We start from the raw sequence: 17,508 nt of genomic DNA on the forward strand, positions 1-17,508 counted from the left end.
CTTCGTGTGGCGAAGGCAGAGCGCTTGCCAGGCTTACAGCCTATCTATCCCCAGCCCCCTGAGGACCCTCCAGTGATGCTGTGGCATTGTCGTTAATGCCTGCCTCTGCCGTTGGCTGGGAGGGTAGCAAATGCAGACATGGGCTGCTTGGCCTTGGGAGACAAGGAGGGTCCTCTGAGCGCAACCTGCTTGTCACAGTTCTACAGCAGATGACTCAAGCTTATGGGTCCCCACCTCCTACTGTAGCACTGGGAATGGAACCCAGGGGTGCTCTACCACTGAACTATACTCCCAGCCCTGTTTACTTCTTGTTTTGAGACGGGGCCTCACTAAGTTGCTAAGGCTAACCTAGAACTTGGTCCCCCTGCCTCAGCCCCTCTAGTTGCTGGGATCATAGGTGAGGCCACCATGCCCTAGGGGTGACTCCATCGCACATGAAGCATCCAAGTCTTATCTGTCTTGCCTGGTGAATCTGGAAATGTCCAGCAGTCACCCTGAGTGGTGGTGATGGCCTTTCTTACTTCCTGTCTTGTCAGGGACCCAGCTTTCCCTGCTGGACTTCATAACCTGTCTTCTGTGGCCTCATCCTCAGGTATCCACTGATCATTGACCCCTCCGGACAAGCCACGGAATTCATTATGAATGAGTATAAGGATCGTAAAATAACACGTACCAGTTTCTTGGATGATGCCTTCAGAAAGAATCTGGAGAGTGCGCTGAGATTTGGCAACCCTCTTCTGGTCCAGGTTGGTGTTTATGTCTGCATTCTTGAGACCTGCTTCTGAGAGTGAATTCCTTTTAGGGCTGTGTTTACTTTTCTTCAAATACAGTTGATGTAAAGTAACACTAAACCATGTGCAAATGCTGGCAACATTAGAATTGGTTTGCTATCAGAACCAGGAGAAAGTTTCAATCTCCAGTATCACTAAAAAAAAAAATTTATTGGAGATCTATATATATATATGTACACACGCATGTGCACACACACATCAAACAAAAGCACTGTTTGCATTTAGAATTCCGTTTAGAGGGTCGAGGTCAGCACTGCCCACCAGAGCATACTGTGTGGTGACATGTCTCACAGTCTGAGGTGTCCAGCCCGGGAGCCACGAGCCACACGTGGCTACTGAGCACCTCTGTGGCCAATGTGACTAAGAGCTGAGTTCTAAGCAGCCACATGTAGACCAGGGCAATCTATGAGGCCGTGCAGGTCTAAGTGGCTGGTGGCTTCTAGGTGGGAAGTCACAGTGCACACAGTCACCTGAAGGTGAGCTTGGCTTTCCTCCTGTGCCGTCCAGGACGTGGAAAGCTACGACCCAGTGTTAAATCCAGTCCTGAACCGCGAAGTCCGGCGAACCGGGGGGCGAGTGCTGATTACCCTGGGTGACCAGGACATAGACCTGTCGCCGTCATTCGTCATCTTCCTGTCCACCCGGGACCCGACGGTAAGCAGTGAGGTGGTTCACAGGGGAGCACTGGCCGTGTGGTCTGGCGGCGGGGTAAAGACTGTTTTGCTGCACCCTTCGGCAGGTTGAGTTCCCACCGGATCTCTGTTCGCGGGTTACTTTTGTGAACTTCACAGTCACCCGAAGCAGTTTGCAAAGCCAGTGTCTCAATGAGGTCCTCAAAGCAGAAAGACCTGATGTGGACGAGAAACGTTCTGACCTCCTGAAGCTTCAAGGTATGGGCCTGTTGCCCACCTACAAGGGGTGGTGCAGGCAGGGAGGCTGACCCGAGGGACTGGGAGGACCCGGTGGTTGAGTTCGCACACTTGGGAGGGCGCTCTTTCCTTTTGAACAAATGTATTACAGCAAAGTGTGTTTGTGTCACTGCAGGAGAATTCCAGCTACGGTTACGTCAGCTGGAAAAGTCTCTGCTACAAGCTCTGAATGAGGTGAAGGGGCGCATTTTGGATGACGACACAATCATAACAACTCTGGAGAACCTCAAGAGGGAGGCTGCCGAGGTCACCAGGAAAGTGGAGGAGACAGACATCGTCATGCAGGAGGTGGAGACGGTGTCCCAGCAGTACCTGCCACTCTCCACCGCCTGCAGCAGCATCTACTTCACCATGGAGTCCCTGAAGCAGGTGACCTGGCACCCTGGGTCACCCAGCCGGGGCCTGCTGCCTCTGTGTGGTGCCGGTTGGGTGGCCTGACATTGTGCCTCCTTTCAGATCCACTTCCTGTACCAGTACTCCCTGCAGTTCTTCCTGGACATCTACCACAACGTCCTGTATGAGAACCCAAACCTGAAGGGCATCACCGACCACACCCAGCGCCTCTCCATCATAACCAAGGACCTCTTCCAGGTGGACGACCCGCTGTCGGGGCAGGGATGTCGGGTAGCTCAGTGGAGGAGCTCTGTCCAGCATGTGTGGGGCCCTGGGCTGGGTCTCAGTGCAGGGCACTCGTCTGGCATGTGTGAGGCCCTGGGTCCAATTCTCAGCATCACATATAAATAAATAAAATAAAGGTCTATTAACAGCTAAAATATATATATATATATATATATATATATAGGAAAAATAAAAACACTTGAGGAACGTGCATGTCCATGTGTCCTCAGGTGGCGTTTAACCGGGTGGCAAGAGGCATGCTGCATCAGGATCACATCACCTTCGCCATGCTGCTGGCCAGAATCAAACTGAAGGGCACCGTGGGGTAAGGCCATGGCCTGCTCTCCCTCTGGGGGCTTGCCCTCTGTGGGTGCTGGCATTTCACATGAGGGTACATTGACTTAAGCCAACAGAAGCGAACGTAAGGTCTGCCTGCCTATGTACCCTCCTCAGGGAGCCCACCTATGATGCAGAGTTCCAGCACTTCTTGAGAGGGAAAGAGATGGTTCTGAGCGCAGGATCCACCCCCAAGATCCAGGGGCTGACTGTGGAGCAGGCAGAGGCGGTCGTGAGGTTGAGCTGTCTTCCTGCATTCAGAGACCTGATCTCCAAGATTCAGGCAGATGAGGTAGGGGACTCCTCGGGATGGACCACTGGGGCTCTTGGCCTCATCCCAGGAATTGGCAATAATGATCACATGCTGGGGCTGGGGCTGGGGCTCAGTGGCAAGGTGCTTGCCTCGCACATGTGAGACACTGGGCTCGATTCTCAGCACCACATAAAAAATAAATAAATAAAATAAAGGTATTGTGTCCATCTACAACTAAAAATATTTTAAAATATAAAGGTGGCATGCTGCATAACCTTGAGTGCAGGGTTGTGCGTTCCTGTGCGCCCACTCGGCCTCTGCCGCGAGGTCAGCTCTGGGAGGGCAGGGCCCTGGGTTTCATTCCCCAGTACCACACAAAGTGCCAGCTCTGTCCCACGGTGCTTTCTGTGTTGTCTCCACAGCAGTTTGGCATCTGGCTGGACAGCAGCTCTCCGGAACAGACAGTGCCCTACCTCTGGAGTGAGGAGACTCCTGCAAGTGAGTGGTGTCCCAGCCCCTGGGGTTCCTTTCTGGGCCTGAATTTAAGTGAGGGGTTTTCTGCTTGAAGTGACATTCCCAAAAAATAACAAGCCACTGGTTCCCAAGGTGAGTAGTTCAGTGTTAAAACTGAGGGACCCTCTTGTGATCACACATTTTACAAGTAAGTAAATAATCAACAAATGGCACCAAGGTGTATCCTGTCGCAGGGTGTTCGGGGCTGGAGAAGCAGCAGGAGGTGGGGAAGTCCTCTAGGCTAGGAGAACGAGAGGTTTGGGGTGGGGTTTGACCGCATCTGGAGCACCCTGCGCTGGGGCAGCAGGTGCTCTGGGTGGACCAGGTGGCCGGCATGATCGTGTCCTTCAGCCAGCTGCACGCTTCATTTCAGCTCCCATTGGGCAGGCTGTCCACCGCCTGCTCCTGATCCAGGCTTTCCGGCCTGATCGCCTGCTGGCCATGGCCCATGTGTTTGTGTCCACGAACCTGGGGGAGTCCTTTATGTCCATCATGGAGCAGCCGCTTGACCTGACCCACATTGTGGGCACAGAGGTAATGCCCTAGCCCCGTGCCCCTGACTTCCCGCCAGCAGCTGCCCACCCCCGACTCCCCGGCTCTGCTCTGCCTCCTGGCTGCAGTCTTCTCCAACACCAGGCACTGCTCAGGACCCTAACCTGCCCGGCTCCCTGCTGCCCTCTCCTCAGCCCAGAGACTGCATCTCGGCCGCACCCTGGGATGCCCCTTGACAAGCACATGATGTCTTCTTCTCTCACTTCTGCCTCCTTCATCTGCAGGTGAAGCCAAACACGCCTGTCCTGATGTGCTCTGTGCCTGGGTATGACGCCAGCGGGCACGTGGAGGACCTCGCGGCCGAGCAGAACACGCAGATCACTTCCATTGCGATTGGTAAGGGCTCTTGATGGTCTCACGGGGCCATGGTGGCCTTGGAGCACCAGATTGCTGTTGCTGACACTGAGCTCCCTCGTGCCAGGCTCAGCGGAAGGTTTTAACCAAGCAGATAAGGCGATAAACACTGCTGTGAAGTCAGGCAGGTAGGCTTGCTTGGATTTGATTAAAAAACCCACGTCCCCAAGAATTCTGGCAGGGACCCACATGTGGCGGTGGCTCTCCTGTGTGCAGGTGGGTGATGCTGAAGAACGTGCACCTGGCCCCAGGGTGGCTGATGCAGCTGGAGAAGAAGCTGCACTCCCTGCAGCCGCATGCCTGCTTCCGCCTTTTCCTCACCATGGAGATCAACCCCAAGGTGAGTGAAGACAGGGACACGTGCTGGTGCACTGCCTGGCCTCCTGTGCCGACTGCTTGCACGTCCAGCAGCGTGGTCACAGGCACTGTGTCCTCCCCAGGTGCCTGTGAATCTGCTCCGTGCGGGTCGCATCTTTGTGTTTGAGCCACCGCCGGGGGTGAAGGCCAACATGCTACGGACGTTTAGCAGCATCCCTGTCTCAAGGATATGCAAGGTAAAGAGCAGGTCCTCCTGACGCCGTCTTCCTGTGCACGCAGAGACACGAGGTCCCTTCCCTGAACTCAGAAGCGGGCCTCTCATCCCAGCTGTGCCTCGTGGTAAACTGCATGATGTGTTTACTGGTTAACGGTGGGCAGCACTTCCTTCCTGTGCACAGGTGACAAGGTGAATGTCCATGTGCACCGTGGGCCTGGGGCATGGCAGTCACTCCTGAAGGAGCAGACTGGCCCACGGTGAACCAGGACCCAACATGGGTGCCCTGGGGCCACACAGAATTCTCCCAGCACCAAATGCAGACTTGACAAGGGCTTGGACAAGAGGAAGGGGATTATGCAAGAATCTTGCATCAAGCTGAGGCAGGAGGATCACAAGTTGGAGGCCAGCCTGTGCCACCTCATGGGACCCTGTCTCAAATTACAATAAAGGGACGAGGATGTAGCTCAGTGGTAGAGTATCCCTGGGTTCAAGACCCAGTACCATTTAAAAAAAAAAAAAAAAAACCTAGGGCTGTGATCCATGTTTTCAGGAAATGTCTCCATATTGTTTTCTGTTGTCTGAATACATTCTTTTCAAGTGTCATTGGATGGCATCTTCTACCGGTAGTCCCCATATCACTTAGAGGGTGGCCCAGGTTATCAGTGTGGACGGCTCCTGGCAGGCAGGGCTTTGGTTCTGATGTGGTGTCTGCACTGTTTCCGTGTGATTTTGATGATGCCTGTCCTTGTCACTTCTTCCTAGTCTCCCAATGAGCGTGCCCGCCTGTACTTCCTGCTGGCCTGGTTCCACGCCGTCATCCAGGAGCGCCTGCGCTACGCACCCCTGGGCTGGTCAAAGAAGTACGAGTTTGGAGAGTCTGACCTGCGGTCAGCCTGCGACACAGTGGACACGTGGCTGGATGACACGGCCAAGGCAAGTGGGCGGCGCCACCTGGGAGGCGCTCAGGTGCCACAGGTCATGAGGGCAGCGGAAGGACTAGTGTCCGAGGGACAGGCTGAGCTTGTCAGCAGCAGAGCACAGCAGACAGTGGCACCTACTGGCTGAAGTGGGTTCTCCTTGGCCCAAGTGTGACCTGACCACTCCTCACCCCAGGGCAGGCAGAACATCTCGCCCGATAAAATCCCATGGTCCGCCCTGAAGACCTTAATGGCGCAGTCCATCTACGGCGGGCGGGTGGACAACGAGTTCGATCAGCGTCTGCTCAACACCTTCCTGGAGCGGCTGTTCACCACCAGGAGCTTTGACAGCGAGTTCAAGCTGGCGTGCAAGGTCGATGGGCACAAGGACATTCAGATGCCCGACGGCATCAGGTGCGCCCCTGCCTTCCCTGGGGAGTGCAGTCCTGGGTGGGAGGCGCTGCCCACCGTGGCCTCTAATGCTGTCCCCAAATGTGCCGGTTTTCCAGGCGCGAGGAGTTTGTGCAGTGGGTGGAGCTGCTCCCCGACACCCAGACGCCATCCTGGCTGGGCCTGCCCAACAACGCGGAGAGGGTCCTCCTCACCACCCAGGGTGGGTGACCTGCACTACCCCAGCCCCGCTGCTGCCGCCACTGTGTTCTGAGTGGGGCTGGGCCTGCGTGGCCTCTTGCTACAGCCCCTGGCCAGGGGTGCTGGCTCAGCGCATGGGAACTGCCTGCCTTGGAAATGTGTTTTCTTCTTCAAGGGTTGAATAGTACCTGGTATTAGTGACTTATTTACTTACTTACTTATTTATTTTCTTGGTACTGGGGATGGCGCCCAGGGCCAGGTGCATGCTGGGCAGTTGTTCTACCACGGAGCCACACCCCAGCCCTGAAGTGACACCATGAAACCATCGGTCACTTTTTTTTCAGCAGTTATTATTTTTATTTACAAAGTTTATTTTCCAAGACGTTCAGAAGTGCTTTGAGCCAGAAGGCAGTTAAGACACCGTCTGAGGAGTGGTCGTCTTCAGGAGACAGAGGCCCAGAATAGAGGAGACTGGCCCAGGCGGCTCACCTGAGTAGATGCAGGCAGGTCGGACTCTTGCAGGCTGTGCTTCTGTGCCGTGGCTCACCTTCACCTGGGTCGGCCTGGGTGCCTGCAGGTGCTTCTGTGAAGAGGAGCCACTGCCCAGAGGGAAGGGCAGGCAAACCGGCCTCAGGCCTCAGAGCCACGCCACCTGTTCACTCCAAGAAGCAGGATGCTTAGCTGTGGCCATGTGGGTTTAGCTAGGAAACAAGGAAGGTCTGAGGCCTGGCCACCACAGGGATCCGGTAGGTTAGGTGGGATGGGGCTCTGACTTCGTCGGTTCAGTGCTGGGCCACTTGCCCTGAATCCTCCCACCTCCATGATGCAAGGACTGTTGTCTGAACCCCATGACCCAGTGACACTGTCGGGAGCCTCTTGCCCATCATCACATCATGGGAGAACTAGCAGAGGCTGGCCTGGACCAGTAGCCAGGGTCCAGGCGGTGGTGCTGGCAGCTCAGGCACTTGGCCCTCAGCTGTCAGTGGATGGGCAGTGGGACAGGGCAGCCACCACCCAGAGCCCCACACTGAGGGGCTTTCAGTCAGCTGGGATTGGCATTCCAGGAAAATCTGGCCATGGTGGGCTGCACCGTGCAGTTCAGGAATCCCCTAGAGTGGATGGCAGTGTGGAAGCCGCGGGCAAAGGGTACCACAAGGCCCTGTGGTGGCCAGTTCTGCGTTCACAGAGCTGAGGGGCTCATGGAGCACAGAGTCACCCTTCCCGTGTCCGAGTGGGCACCAGAGCCCTTGGGTCTAGAAGAGCTTCTCTTCAGAGTATGCACCCAACTGGGTGATTCCATTTTGGGTTTTTGGCACTGAGGATCGAATCGCAGGTCTTCACCACTGAGCTGCCTCCCAGCCCTTTTTCACTGGGAGACAGGGACTTGCTAAGTTGTGGAGACTGGCTTTAAACTCATTTGAAGTTTGAGCCTCCTGCCTCAGCCTCCAAGTTGCTGAGGTTATGGGTGTGTGCACCATGCCCAGCACTGGTTCAGTTTTGCCAGCCATGAACATCACCAGGTGACAGTCGTTTTGCATTTGTCGTCTTACCTTTCTGGCCAAGCCATTTCCTGTGCTCTACCATCAGGAACCAGCTGGGTGGTAGAGCAGGTGCTTAGCACTGCAAAGCCCCAGGTGCCGTCCCCTGCACCAAGGAAATGAAGGCAGGCACGGCAGGGCCTTGGGGGCCGCACAGTTTCTCCAGCTGACCCCACCGTGGCCTTGACGCTCAAGTCTGTCCTCCCCTTTGTGCTTCCCTCCCTCTGCCTGCCCCTGGCACCGTGCCCAGGTGTGGACATGATCAGTAAGATGCTGAAGATGCAGATGCTGGAGGACGAGGACGACCTGGCGTACGCAGAGACCGAGAAGAAAACGAGGACGGACTCCACTTCCGACGGGCGCCCCGCCTGGATGAGGACGCTGCACACCACGGCCTCCAACTGGCTGCACCTCATCCCCCAGACGCTCAGCCACCTCAAGCGCACCGTGGAGAACATCAAGGTAGCCGGCACTGTGGGCTCCATGAGAGAGGAGAGTGACCCTTAGTCCTCCTGAGGGCAGCCAGCTGGCCAGGCCACCCCAGGTCTCCAACTAAGGCAGCCAGGCCACCCCTCTCCCGTTCCTCGCCTAATTCTCCTCTCTCTGGCCTTCTCTCCTCTTTGGGTGAGTTTAGGATCCTTTGTTCAGGTTCTTTGAGAGAGAAGTGAAGATGGGAGCCAAATTACTCCAAGACGTGCGCCAGGACCTGGCTGATGTCGTCCAGGTGTGCGAAGGAAAGAAGAAGCAGACCAACTACCTGCGCACACTCATCAACGAGCTCGTGAAAGGTGCTGAGATGGGGCTGCCATCCAGGCCCGCTATCTGGGGACTCTGTCCACACAGGCCACAGGGCCCTGGTCAGGCCTGGCCTCGGGAGCCTGCTGGGCATGGTGCCCTGGGAGGGTGTGGGTTTGGAGGCCCCAGGGTTCTCACGCTTGTCCTGAGAGCCTGTGGTGCCCAGAGCACTGAGCCACTGCGCAGGTTTTTAGCTGTGGTGTGGTTGGCTCTGATGGTGGACCTCCACACACGCTCACCCCCAGCTGACCTGGCCTGGAAGCTGCACTGGAGACTGCCTGGGCCATCCTGGGTGTAGGCTGGGTGCAGAGGAGGGGGCGAGCACCCTGGATCTCGGTGGGAGTCTCGAGAGCCCTCACAGCTTGGCCCCGTGGGTGCTGAGCCCAGGTCTCTCTGTGCTGCAGGGATTCTGCCCCGGAGCTGGTCCCACTACACGGTGCCTGCTGGGATGACCGTCATCCAGTGGGTGTCGGACTTCAGCGAGCGGATCAAACAGCTGCAGAACATCTCCCTGGCAGCTGCCTCCGGGGGTGCCAAGGAGCTAAAGGTGGGGGGCCACACTCTGGAAGTCCATGGGGAGGAGCAGCCCCTCCCACAGGGAGCCTCAGGCAGCTCTGGGGACAGGCACAAGCCCCCACTCACTTGAGCTCCTTCCCGGCGGCTTTTCCCACAGAACATCCACGTGTGTCTGGGCGGCCTGTTTGTGCCCGAGGCCTACATCACCGCCACCAGGCAGTATGTGGCCCAGGCCAACAGCTGGTCCCTGGAGGAGCTCTGCCTGGAGGTCAACGTCACCACCTCACAGAGTGCCACCCTCGATGCCTGCAGCTTCGGGGTCACAGGTGAGCTGGAGTTGTGTGGAGCTCAGGCCCAGCCCCTGCGTGGCGCGGGCTCACTGGCATGTGTCCACGGTGGCCCCGGCCATTGCTCCCAGGTTGTGTGTTGAAGGTGATGGGCAAGAGCCCTGTGGCAGGGGCTCCACTCCAGGGGTGCTTCACCTTACCTGGCAGGTCTGAAGCTTCAGGGGGCCACGTGCAACAACAACAAGCTGTCGCTCTCCAACGCCATCTCCACCGTCCTGCCCCTGACGCAGCTGCGCTGGGTCAAGCAAACCAGCCCCGAAAAAAAGGCCAACGTGGTGAGTGGCCGCCCTCCCTGGCTGTGGTCGGGCACTGCAAGACACCCACTGGAGCCAGGCCTGCCTGGACACGTCCTCCTCTTTTCCTGCAGGTGACCTTGCCTGTCTACCTGAACTTCACCCGCGCAGACCTCATCTTCACTGTGGACTTCGAGATCGCCACCAAGGAGGACCCTCGGAGCTTCTACGAGCGTGGCGTCGCGGTCCTGTGCACGGAGTGAAGCTAGACTTTGTAGCTGCCCTTTATGTCTAACACTCATTGACCCTGAAAGTGCTTGGAAGGTGTGGACTCGCGAAAAGAAAACGGTGACAGAGACGGAAAGGAAGCTGGCCGGCGGGGGCAGTGGGAACCGGAATGCAGCAGCAGGAGCTCCGGAGGCCACGGCCAGGCTTGTTTTATGAAATAAAACACTAAGCATGACCGGCTCCTGCCTCCTCTGTCGGCTTCAGCCTGAGGCTTGGGGAGGAGCGCTTGGCACTCACCCGCAGCCTCCTGGGGACAAGGGTGTGGGTCCCCTCCCCTTAGCACATTCGCCCACACCACCATCCCAGATGGGAACACAGTGGCTCAGGGCTCAGATGGCTTCTCCCATCCACATTGGTGGGTGACAGGCGGCTGGCTGTGGAAACGGGTCCTGGCATCTGGGGGTCTGTTGAGCGCACTTGAGGGTGACGGGCCGTCCAGGGCCCAAGTGTGCAAGTGGCGCTCGGTCCCAGTAGAAGCCAGAAATGCCAACCAGCAGCTCCAGCCCACAGGTCAACAAGCAGATGCAGCCTGGCTGCCAGATGCCACCAGTGGTGCCCCGGGGAAGAGACAGTCCCGGCCTGGACAGCTATCCCCGAGGTCCAGGGCTTCCATGCAGACCCCACAAGGAGCACCGGAGGCTTTTCCCAAACTGCACAAAGGATACCCATCACCCGGTGCAGGGCCGCCTCATAGTAGCCTCCTCTGGGGGCACCCCTGGAGCAGCAGGCTCCCCCAGGCCCCAGCGGGAACTCACCTCTGGGCCCACTCACCTCCACAACAGGAGGGTGTGGCTGGACAGTGACAGCCCCACTAGCCAGGCCCTGCCTGGCAGTGCCAGAAGCAGGATGTTACCCACCCCACCCTCTGCCACCTGAGCATCTAACATCCAACAGTCCCCCTCTGCACCCCCGAGGCAGGGCCTCTTCCCCACCATGAAGAAGGAGCAGTTCCTTGTGGCAACGTCTCTTTATTGGCACTTGGGAACGGCATGGTCCTACTGCTGTGTGGAGAGAGCCAGACTTGGAGAGGACTAGACCAGGACCACCAGCACCAGAACCTCTCGGCTTTTGTCTGCAAGTAGATTAAGGTCAATGAGCAAACCACCTCCCCTCCGGGACTCCACGCCTTGACCATTCCAACAGGCTGGGCCCAGACCAACTGCTCAGAAACCTGTGCCTGGCCAGTGGCACAGCCTGCAATCCCAGCAGCTCGGGAGGCTGAGGCAGGAGGATCACGAGTTCAAGGCCAGCCTCAGCAATGGCAAGGCGCTAAGCAACTCAGTGAGACCCTGTCTCTAAATAAATACAAAACAGGGCTGGGGATGTGGCTCAGTGGTTGTGTGCCCCTGAGTTCAATCCCTGGTACCAGGGGCTGGGGATGTGGCTCAAGCAGTAGCGCGCTCACCTGGCATGCGCGGGTTCTATCCTCAGCACCACATAAAAATAAAAAATAAAGATGTTGTATCCACTGAAAACTAGAAAATAAATATTAAAAAAAAAAAAATCCCTGTTACCAAAATAAAAAACACACAAAGTTTCAGTGAAAGTAAATTGGGCAGGAGCACTTGTCTGGCCCTGGATTCCATCCCCAGCATACTCGCACACTCACACTCACACTCACACACTAGTAAAATTAATTCTCTGGGTTTGGGGAAGGGAGGGGTTAATAAAGGCCACGTGAGGCCCTCCCTGAAAGGCAGACCCATTTTCAATCTGGGTGATGAGGACAAGTTTCTTATTCAAGATCTAAAAAGGGCACCATGTGACACCATGTCTTTTTTTTTTTTTTTTTTTTTTTTCAGTTGCTGATGGACATGACCTTCTTTTATTTATTTATTTTATGTGGTGCTGAGGATCGAACCCAGGGCCTCACAGGCCAGTGCTCTGCCATTGAGCCCCAGCCCAGCCCCCCATGTCTCCTTTGAAAAGCTTTCCTGCTTATCAACATCCCTCTTGACCAACCATGGCCTGGCTCCTCACATGGCCTCCGGACCCCTTCCTGAGCTAAATCTGCTCACCTTGGATCAGGCCATGAACTGCTTCTTTCTCTTATTTTTTTCAGGCTCTGCAAGTAAAAGTTCCAGTTTTCTCTTGGAAAGCGAGAGTTTGGGCCCTTTGTCTCTCTCGCCTCCGAGTCTGGGTAGCATCCGTGTCCCCTTGGCCTTGCTGGGCGGGTGTCTGCCCAGCTCCAGGAGCTCCACAGGACTGGCTGGGTTGGGTGCCCTGGTGGCTCTGGAGTCCTCCTGGGCTGTGGAGGGCCTCTCCGCCTGCCTTCCGGCCTCCTGGGGGCCTCCGGGCTCCAGGGGCAGCCTGACTTCACTCTCAGGTTGCATGTCCACGTCGTTGGCTTCCAGGGATATGGGGGCCCAGCAGGCAGCCTTCACCGAGAGGTGTGGGGCCTTGGATGGGAGAGTGTTGTTGACACCGGCGTCCTCGGGACTCCTGGACTTCAGTGTATACAGAGGCACATTGCTCCTTTCACCCAGGGAACAGCCAGAGAAGGAGCCAAACTGACCAAACTGCTTTTGAATCACCATCGTAAGAATCTAAAAACTGAGGACAAAAGCCAAGCTGAGCCTGTCAGCAAATGGCTAACAGAGGCAGATGCACGAATCATTTCGTCCACCAGAGGTGTCGGCAAATTTAAATGCTCTGCCTTAAAGTGGATTTTTATTTTTTCCACTCCTGGGGACTGAACCCAGGGATGTTCCAGCACAGAGCTACATCCCCAATTTTTTATTTTGTAAGTGAATTTTAAAAAATAAATTCAAATAGCCAGCCATGGAAGCTCATGCGTATAGTCCCAGCTACCCTGAGGCTGAGATAGAATGGCCTGAGTCCAGGAGTTCAAGGCCAGCCTGGGGAACAAAGTGAGACGCTGTCTCAAAAACAACAACAACAACAAAAATGGATCCGTATCCCATAGAACTCAGCCTGAGTGCCCGCCATCCTGGTCACTCTCCACCCAGTGACCCAGGGCCAGGCACAGGACTGGCAGCCTTGGCCCAGGAGCAGCCCTACAGACCATCAGTGGGTCTGAGTCCCTCCTCCCTCCTGATGCGTCTTCCAGAGAGCGAGGCCTCCTTTTCTGGTGAAGGACAGACGGGGGAGGCCCCAGGCCCCAGCAGGTGCACACACATCTGGAAGGCCATCAGATTCCTGGCTACCGTCCCCTCCTTTCACCTTCTGCTTCCTGATCCTCACTGAGTGGCTCTGGAAGTCATCTCATTCAGAGAATGTCAAGTCCCCAAGACTGACCTGACAGGTGGCCTCTCAGAGTCAGGCCCTGAGCTGGCAGCCAGCAAGCAGCTCTCAAGCGCTGTCCCCTCTCCTGTGGAAACAGCCTCCAGGTCTGCTAGGAGGCCCCAGGGACACCGCGGCACCATCAGGTGACCAACGATTCCCTCCTCCACAACACCACGGCTTAGGACATAACCCACACGCTGGCACATGTGTGCACACGCGCGCGCACGCGCACACGGAAAGGGCCCCAGGGCTAGGCAGAGCTGAGTCCAGGCGGGGGCCCGCCACCGGGCACATCACGTGGGCAGTGAAAACCTCCCCAGAGAGCTTGTTTCCTCTTTATTGTATTTTTCTGGTTCTGTGGATGGAACCCAGGGCCTGACACATGCTAAGCCTGTGCTCTACTACTGAGCCACACCCCAGCCCTTCATTTCCTCTTCAGACAGGTGACACTGATATTTATTCCAAAAAATAAAAGGTAAACGTGATAATAGACAAAATCATCTGTAAACAATTGTAATTTCAGATTCTGAAACAAATCAGAATTGCTCTAGTCCACAAGCCACATAGCAGTCGGTACTCAAGAGGCCACAAGGCCCCAGTGGCCAGTAGACAGCACTTACAGACCAAGAGGACCATTCATTCACGCCCTGGTTTTTGGCTAAAATGATCTTTTGCCTTCCCTGTTGACTCACGCCACCCTGGACCAGGGTTACCCAGAGCTGTGTCAATTATTGAGACTGATCTTAATTTGGACTGGGATTAATTTTAATATTGACTATTCGTTAATCAGGTACAGTGGCACACACCTGTAATCCCTGCTACTCAGGAGGCTGAGGCAGGAGGATCATAAGCTCAAGGCCAGCCTCAGCAATTTAGCGAGGCCCTGTCTCAAATAAAAAATAAAAAGGGCTACAGATATGGCTCCGTGGTAGAGCGCCCCTAGGTTCAATCCCCAGTACTGCAATAAAAGAAATTCGGAAGACTGAAAATAATCCATTTGGACTTTAAAGCACATTTTTTTTCTAAAATATCATAAGAGTGGGCGGGGGATAGCTCCGTGGTAGAGTGCTTGCCTAGCGTGTGTGAGGCCCTGGGATCTATTCCGAGGCAAATAGAAAAAAAAAAAAACCTGACTGACTGGATATGGGGGGTGGGATGCACCGGCAGTCCCAGGCCCTCTGGAGACAGAGGCAGAAGGCTCACTTGAGCCCGGGAGGGGGAGGCCAGCCTGGGCAGCCCAGGGAGACCCCATGTCAGACAAAACAAAGCAGAACTCTCCTTAATCACTGCTTCACTGCTCTCAGGGGACGTCACAGGGCAGGCCCACCACAACCCGCCCCAAGGGGTCTGGTCCCAAGGCTCGCCTTGGCTGGGGCAGGGCTCTGGGGAGGGCCCCCTTTGTTCCCTCCATGACAAGTGACTGCGGGCCTTGGTGACATACCTCTCTCCAGAGAACTTCAGCCAAGTCCACGTGATTCCTGTTGTGGCTGACCTGCAGGGAAAGGGCTGGAATGTTCCCTTCCTTCAGGGCGGCCACCCGGGGCCAGGGAACTCGGGTGCCGCTGGCCACGTGGCAGGGTCCGCCCTGCCTGGCCCTCGGCTCTGGCGAGGCGGGGAAGGACGAGCACAGGGCGGTGTGCAGGTCGGGTCTGGGGGCCTGAGATGCAGGCCGAGCCTCTGCTAGCAGGAGGGAGGAGCAGGACCAGGGGTCAGCCACAGCCCTCGGTGGCCAACGTGCTCACTGTGCTCCAAGCACGGGGAGGAGACAGACAAGACGCACCTGGCCCCGGCTCTGGACCCCAAGCCAGAGGTGCAGGAAGGGCCGCAGCCCCTTCCCTCCTCCCCCACCCCCCAGACTCCGAGGCCCTGAGGCCAGGCCTTGCTCAGGATCTGGGGAGCCACACACTGAACCTGGGGGCCCAGGATGGCCGAGGTCTGAAGAAAGACTCTCAAGGAGCTGGCACGGCCCACCCCAGTGGCCATCTTTGCAGACTGAGCAAGAGCCACAGGGGCATTTCCCGGGGGTCCCTCCCCCCCACCCTCCCACCCCGCTGAGGCAAAGGGCAGCAGGCAGGGGCACCTGGAGGCGACAGCGTGCATTCCTGTGCCTCTTCCAGAAGCTGGGCCCAGTGCCAGTGGTGCTGAACGCTGCCCTGATGCAGTTGGGCCTGCCGCGCCTCAGGCTGGCCATGGCGTGGACTTGCCACTAACTGAAGAACACCAAGGGCACAGGGACAGAGCACAGGTCAGAGGGTCCAGGGCAGGGGCAGCTGCAGAAGGGCAGGGGGCACACTCTGGGGCTTCTCTGTTCTGACTGGCAGCTGCCAGTAGGACAAGCACAGTGCACCCCAGGGGCCACCGGCACTGTGGCCAAGGCCAGCCTCAGCAAGGCCACCCAGGGAACTTCCAGCCATGGCAACTGGCCAGGCGTGTGGGGTGGACACTGCCAAGGCCATCAGGCTTCCTCCTTGGCCAAAACAAAGCCCCTGGGGACACAGGAATTCATCCACACGTGATGTCCTGGAACCCAAGCCCTGGGCGGGGACTTGGAGGCCACATGCTCCTGCAGTTCAAATGGGACCCCCCCTGCTTTATTTATCCATTTATTTATTTACTTTTGGTGTTGGGGAGGGGGCCCGGCACCTGCCTCAGGCATGCTAGGCAAGTGCTCTGAGCTACACTCCCAACCCTTTTTTTTTTTTAACTTTGTAACTTTTTAAAATATTTTTAATTGTCAAAGGACCTTTATTTATTTTTATGTGGAGCTGAGAATCGAACCCAGTGCCTCACACATGCTAGGCAAGTGCTCTGCCACTGAGCCACGACCCAACCCTAACTTTCTAATTTTTGAGACTAAGACTGGGTCTCAAGTCTCCAACTTGAGAGCCCCCTGCCTCAGCCTCCTGAGCATATGGATTACAAGTGGGCACCACTGCGCCTGGCCTATTGCTTTATTTAATTTTTGTTTGTTTTGATTTTTGTTTCTGCACTTTCAGGGATGGAACCCGGGGCCTGGGGCATGCTAGGCAAGCTCACTGATTCTGAGTTATTACCACTGCCCTATTTCTTTTTCTACTTGTTAGTTGGTTTTTACAGTACTAGGGGATGAACCCAGAGGGGATTTGTTGTTGTTGTTTTAATCTTACTAAGAAAACTCGGTTGAAAAGTACATCAGTTATGCTGGGCACAGTGGCACACACCTGCACTCTCATTGCCTCAGGAGGCTGAGGCAGGAGGATGCCAGCCCAGGCAAGTTAGCAAGACCCTGTCTCAAAATAAAAAGTAAAAAGGGGCAGGCACCGTGGCGCACACCTGCAATCCCAGGAGGATCGTGAATTCAAAGCCAGCCTCAGCAAAAGCGAGGCACTAAGCACCTCACTGAGAGCCTGTCTGTAAATAAAATACAAAATAGGGCTGGGGATGCGGCTCAGTGGTAGAGCATCCCTGGGTTCACTTTCCAGTACCCCCAAAAAAGTATTATTCACGATGTTCCAGGGATTGCCAACATGACATGCTGTTCACTGATAAACTCAGGTTTCCCACACTGGGCTCCTTGGAACCCACTTCTGAATCCTGTTCAACAAAGCTTTGAATAAACAGAAAATACAAAAAAAAAAAAAAAAAGAACAAATGGAAAACGATGCAGACCAGCCCCTGCCGTGTCCCCGTGACCTGGTGTTTTGTTCCTGCAGTGCTGGGGACCAAGCCCAGGGCCTCCAGCTTGCTAGGTAGGCATCAACCACTGAGCCACGTCTCCAGCCCTTTTTAATATTTTATTTAGAGGCAAGGTCTTGCTGAGTCACTTAGGGCCTCACTAATTTGCCCAGGCCGGTTTTGAACTCAGGATCCTCCTGCTTCAGCCTCCCAAGTTGATGGGATTACCCAGCTTCTCATGTGAGCATTTTAAAGAAAGGTCCCAGTGGAGACTGAAATCTCCCTTTTTTGTATTATCTGAAGTCTGTGCTTCGTGAAGATTTCCTTAGTTTCCATGTAATGTCTCTCTCTGCCCCAGCGTCCTGTCCGGGAAGCTAGACATCTCTTTAGGTTCTTCTTGGCTGTGACAGTTTTTCAGTAAAACCTTCTTCTGAGGAAACCAGCTGAGTGCTTTTTAGGGTGTCCTGGGACCAGGAGCACCTGATTCCCTGAGAATACACTG

General features: G+C 55.8%; 1 protein-coding gene and 1 pseudogene across 2 annotated transcripts in view; one reads left to right on the forward strand and one right to left on the reverse strand.

The window, feature by feature from the left end:
• Dync1h1 (dynein cytoplasmic 1 heavy chain 1) overlaps positions 1-10,281 on the forward strand; it is a 64,759-nt gene extending 54,478 nt beyond the window's left edge. The window contains exons 57-78 of one of the 2 annotated variants that reach the window (XM_046453171.2): positions 593-746; positions 1,299-1,445; positions 1,531-1,681; positions 1,836-2,089; positions 2,177-2,311; positions 2,569-2,663; positions 2,792-2,966; positions 3,350-3,425; positions 3,814-3,974; positions 4,217-4,328; positions 4,414-4,474; positions 4,563-4,686; positions 4,787-4,900; positions 5,644-5,814; positions 5,995-6,212; positions 6,308-6,411; positions 8,178-8,389; positions 8,562-8,715; positions 9,127-9,269; positions 9,396-9,564; positions 9,733-9,860; positions 9,953-10,281. In XM_046453171.2, the coding sequence (XP_046309127.1) occupies positions 593-746; positions 1,299-1,445; positions 1,531-1,681; positions 1,836-2,089; positions 2,177-2,311; positions 2,569-2,663; positions 2,792-2,966; positions 3,350-3,425; positions 3,814-3,974; positions 4,217-4,328; positions 4,414-4,474; positions 4,563-4,686; positions 4,787-4,900; positions 5,644-5,814; positions 5,995-6,212; positions 6,308-6,411; positions 8,178-8,389; positions 8,562-8,715; positions 9,127-9,269; positions 9,396-9,564; positions 9,733-9,860; positions 9,953-10,081 (3,187 nt within the window). In that variant the 3' untranslated portion in view covers positions 10,082-10,281. The remainder of the gene's footprint in view (positions 1-592; positions 747-1,298; positions 1,446-1,530; positions 1,682-1,835; positions 2,090-2,176; positions 2,312-2,568; positions 2,664-2,791; positions 2,967-3,349; positions 3,426-3,813; positions 3,975-4,216; positions 4,329-4,413; positions 4,475-4,562; positions 4,687-4,786; positions 4,901-5,643; positions 5,815-5,994; positions 6,213-6,307; positions 6,412-8,177; positions 8,390-8,561; positions 8,716-9,126; positions 9,270-9,395; positions 9,565-9,732; positions 9,861-9,952) is intronic. The other variant, XM_046453172.2, reaches the window with a different exon arrangement.
• A 777-nt stretch (positions 10,282-11,058) lies between these two features.
• On the reverse strand, positions 11,059-15,851 carry LOC124098300 (uncharacterized; annotated as a pseudogene).
• Positions 15,852-17,508: the final 1,657 nt, after the last annotated feature.

This window comes from Marmota monax, unplaced genomic scaffold, assembly GCF_021218885.2.
Source record: "Marmota monax isolate L192 unplaced genomic scaffold, Marmota_monax_Labrador192_F-V1.1 WCK01_AAM20220418_F8-fsc00190, whole genome shotgun sequence".
Classification (NCBI taxonomy): domain Eukaryota; kingdom Metazoa; phylum Chordata; class Mammalia; order Rodentia; family Sciuridae; genus Marmota; species Marmota monax.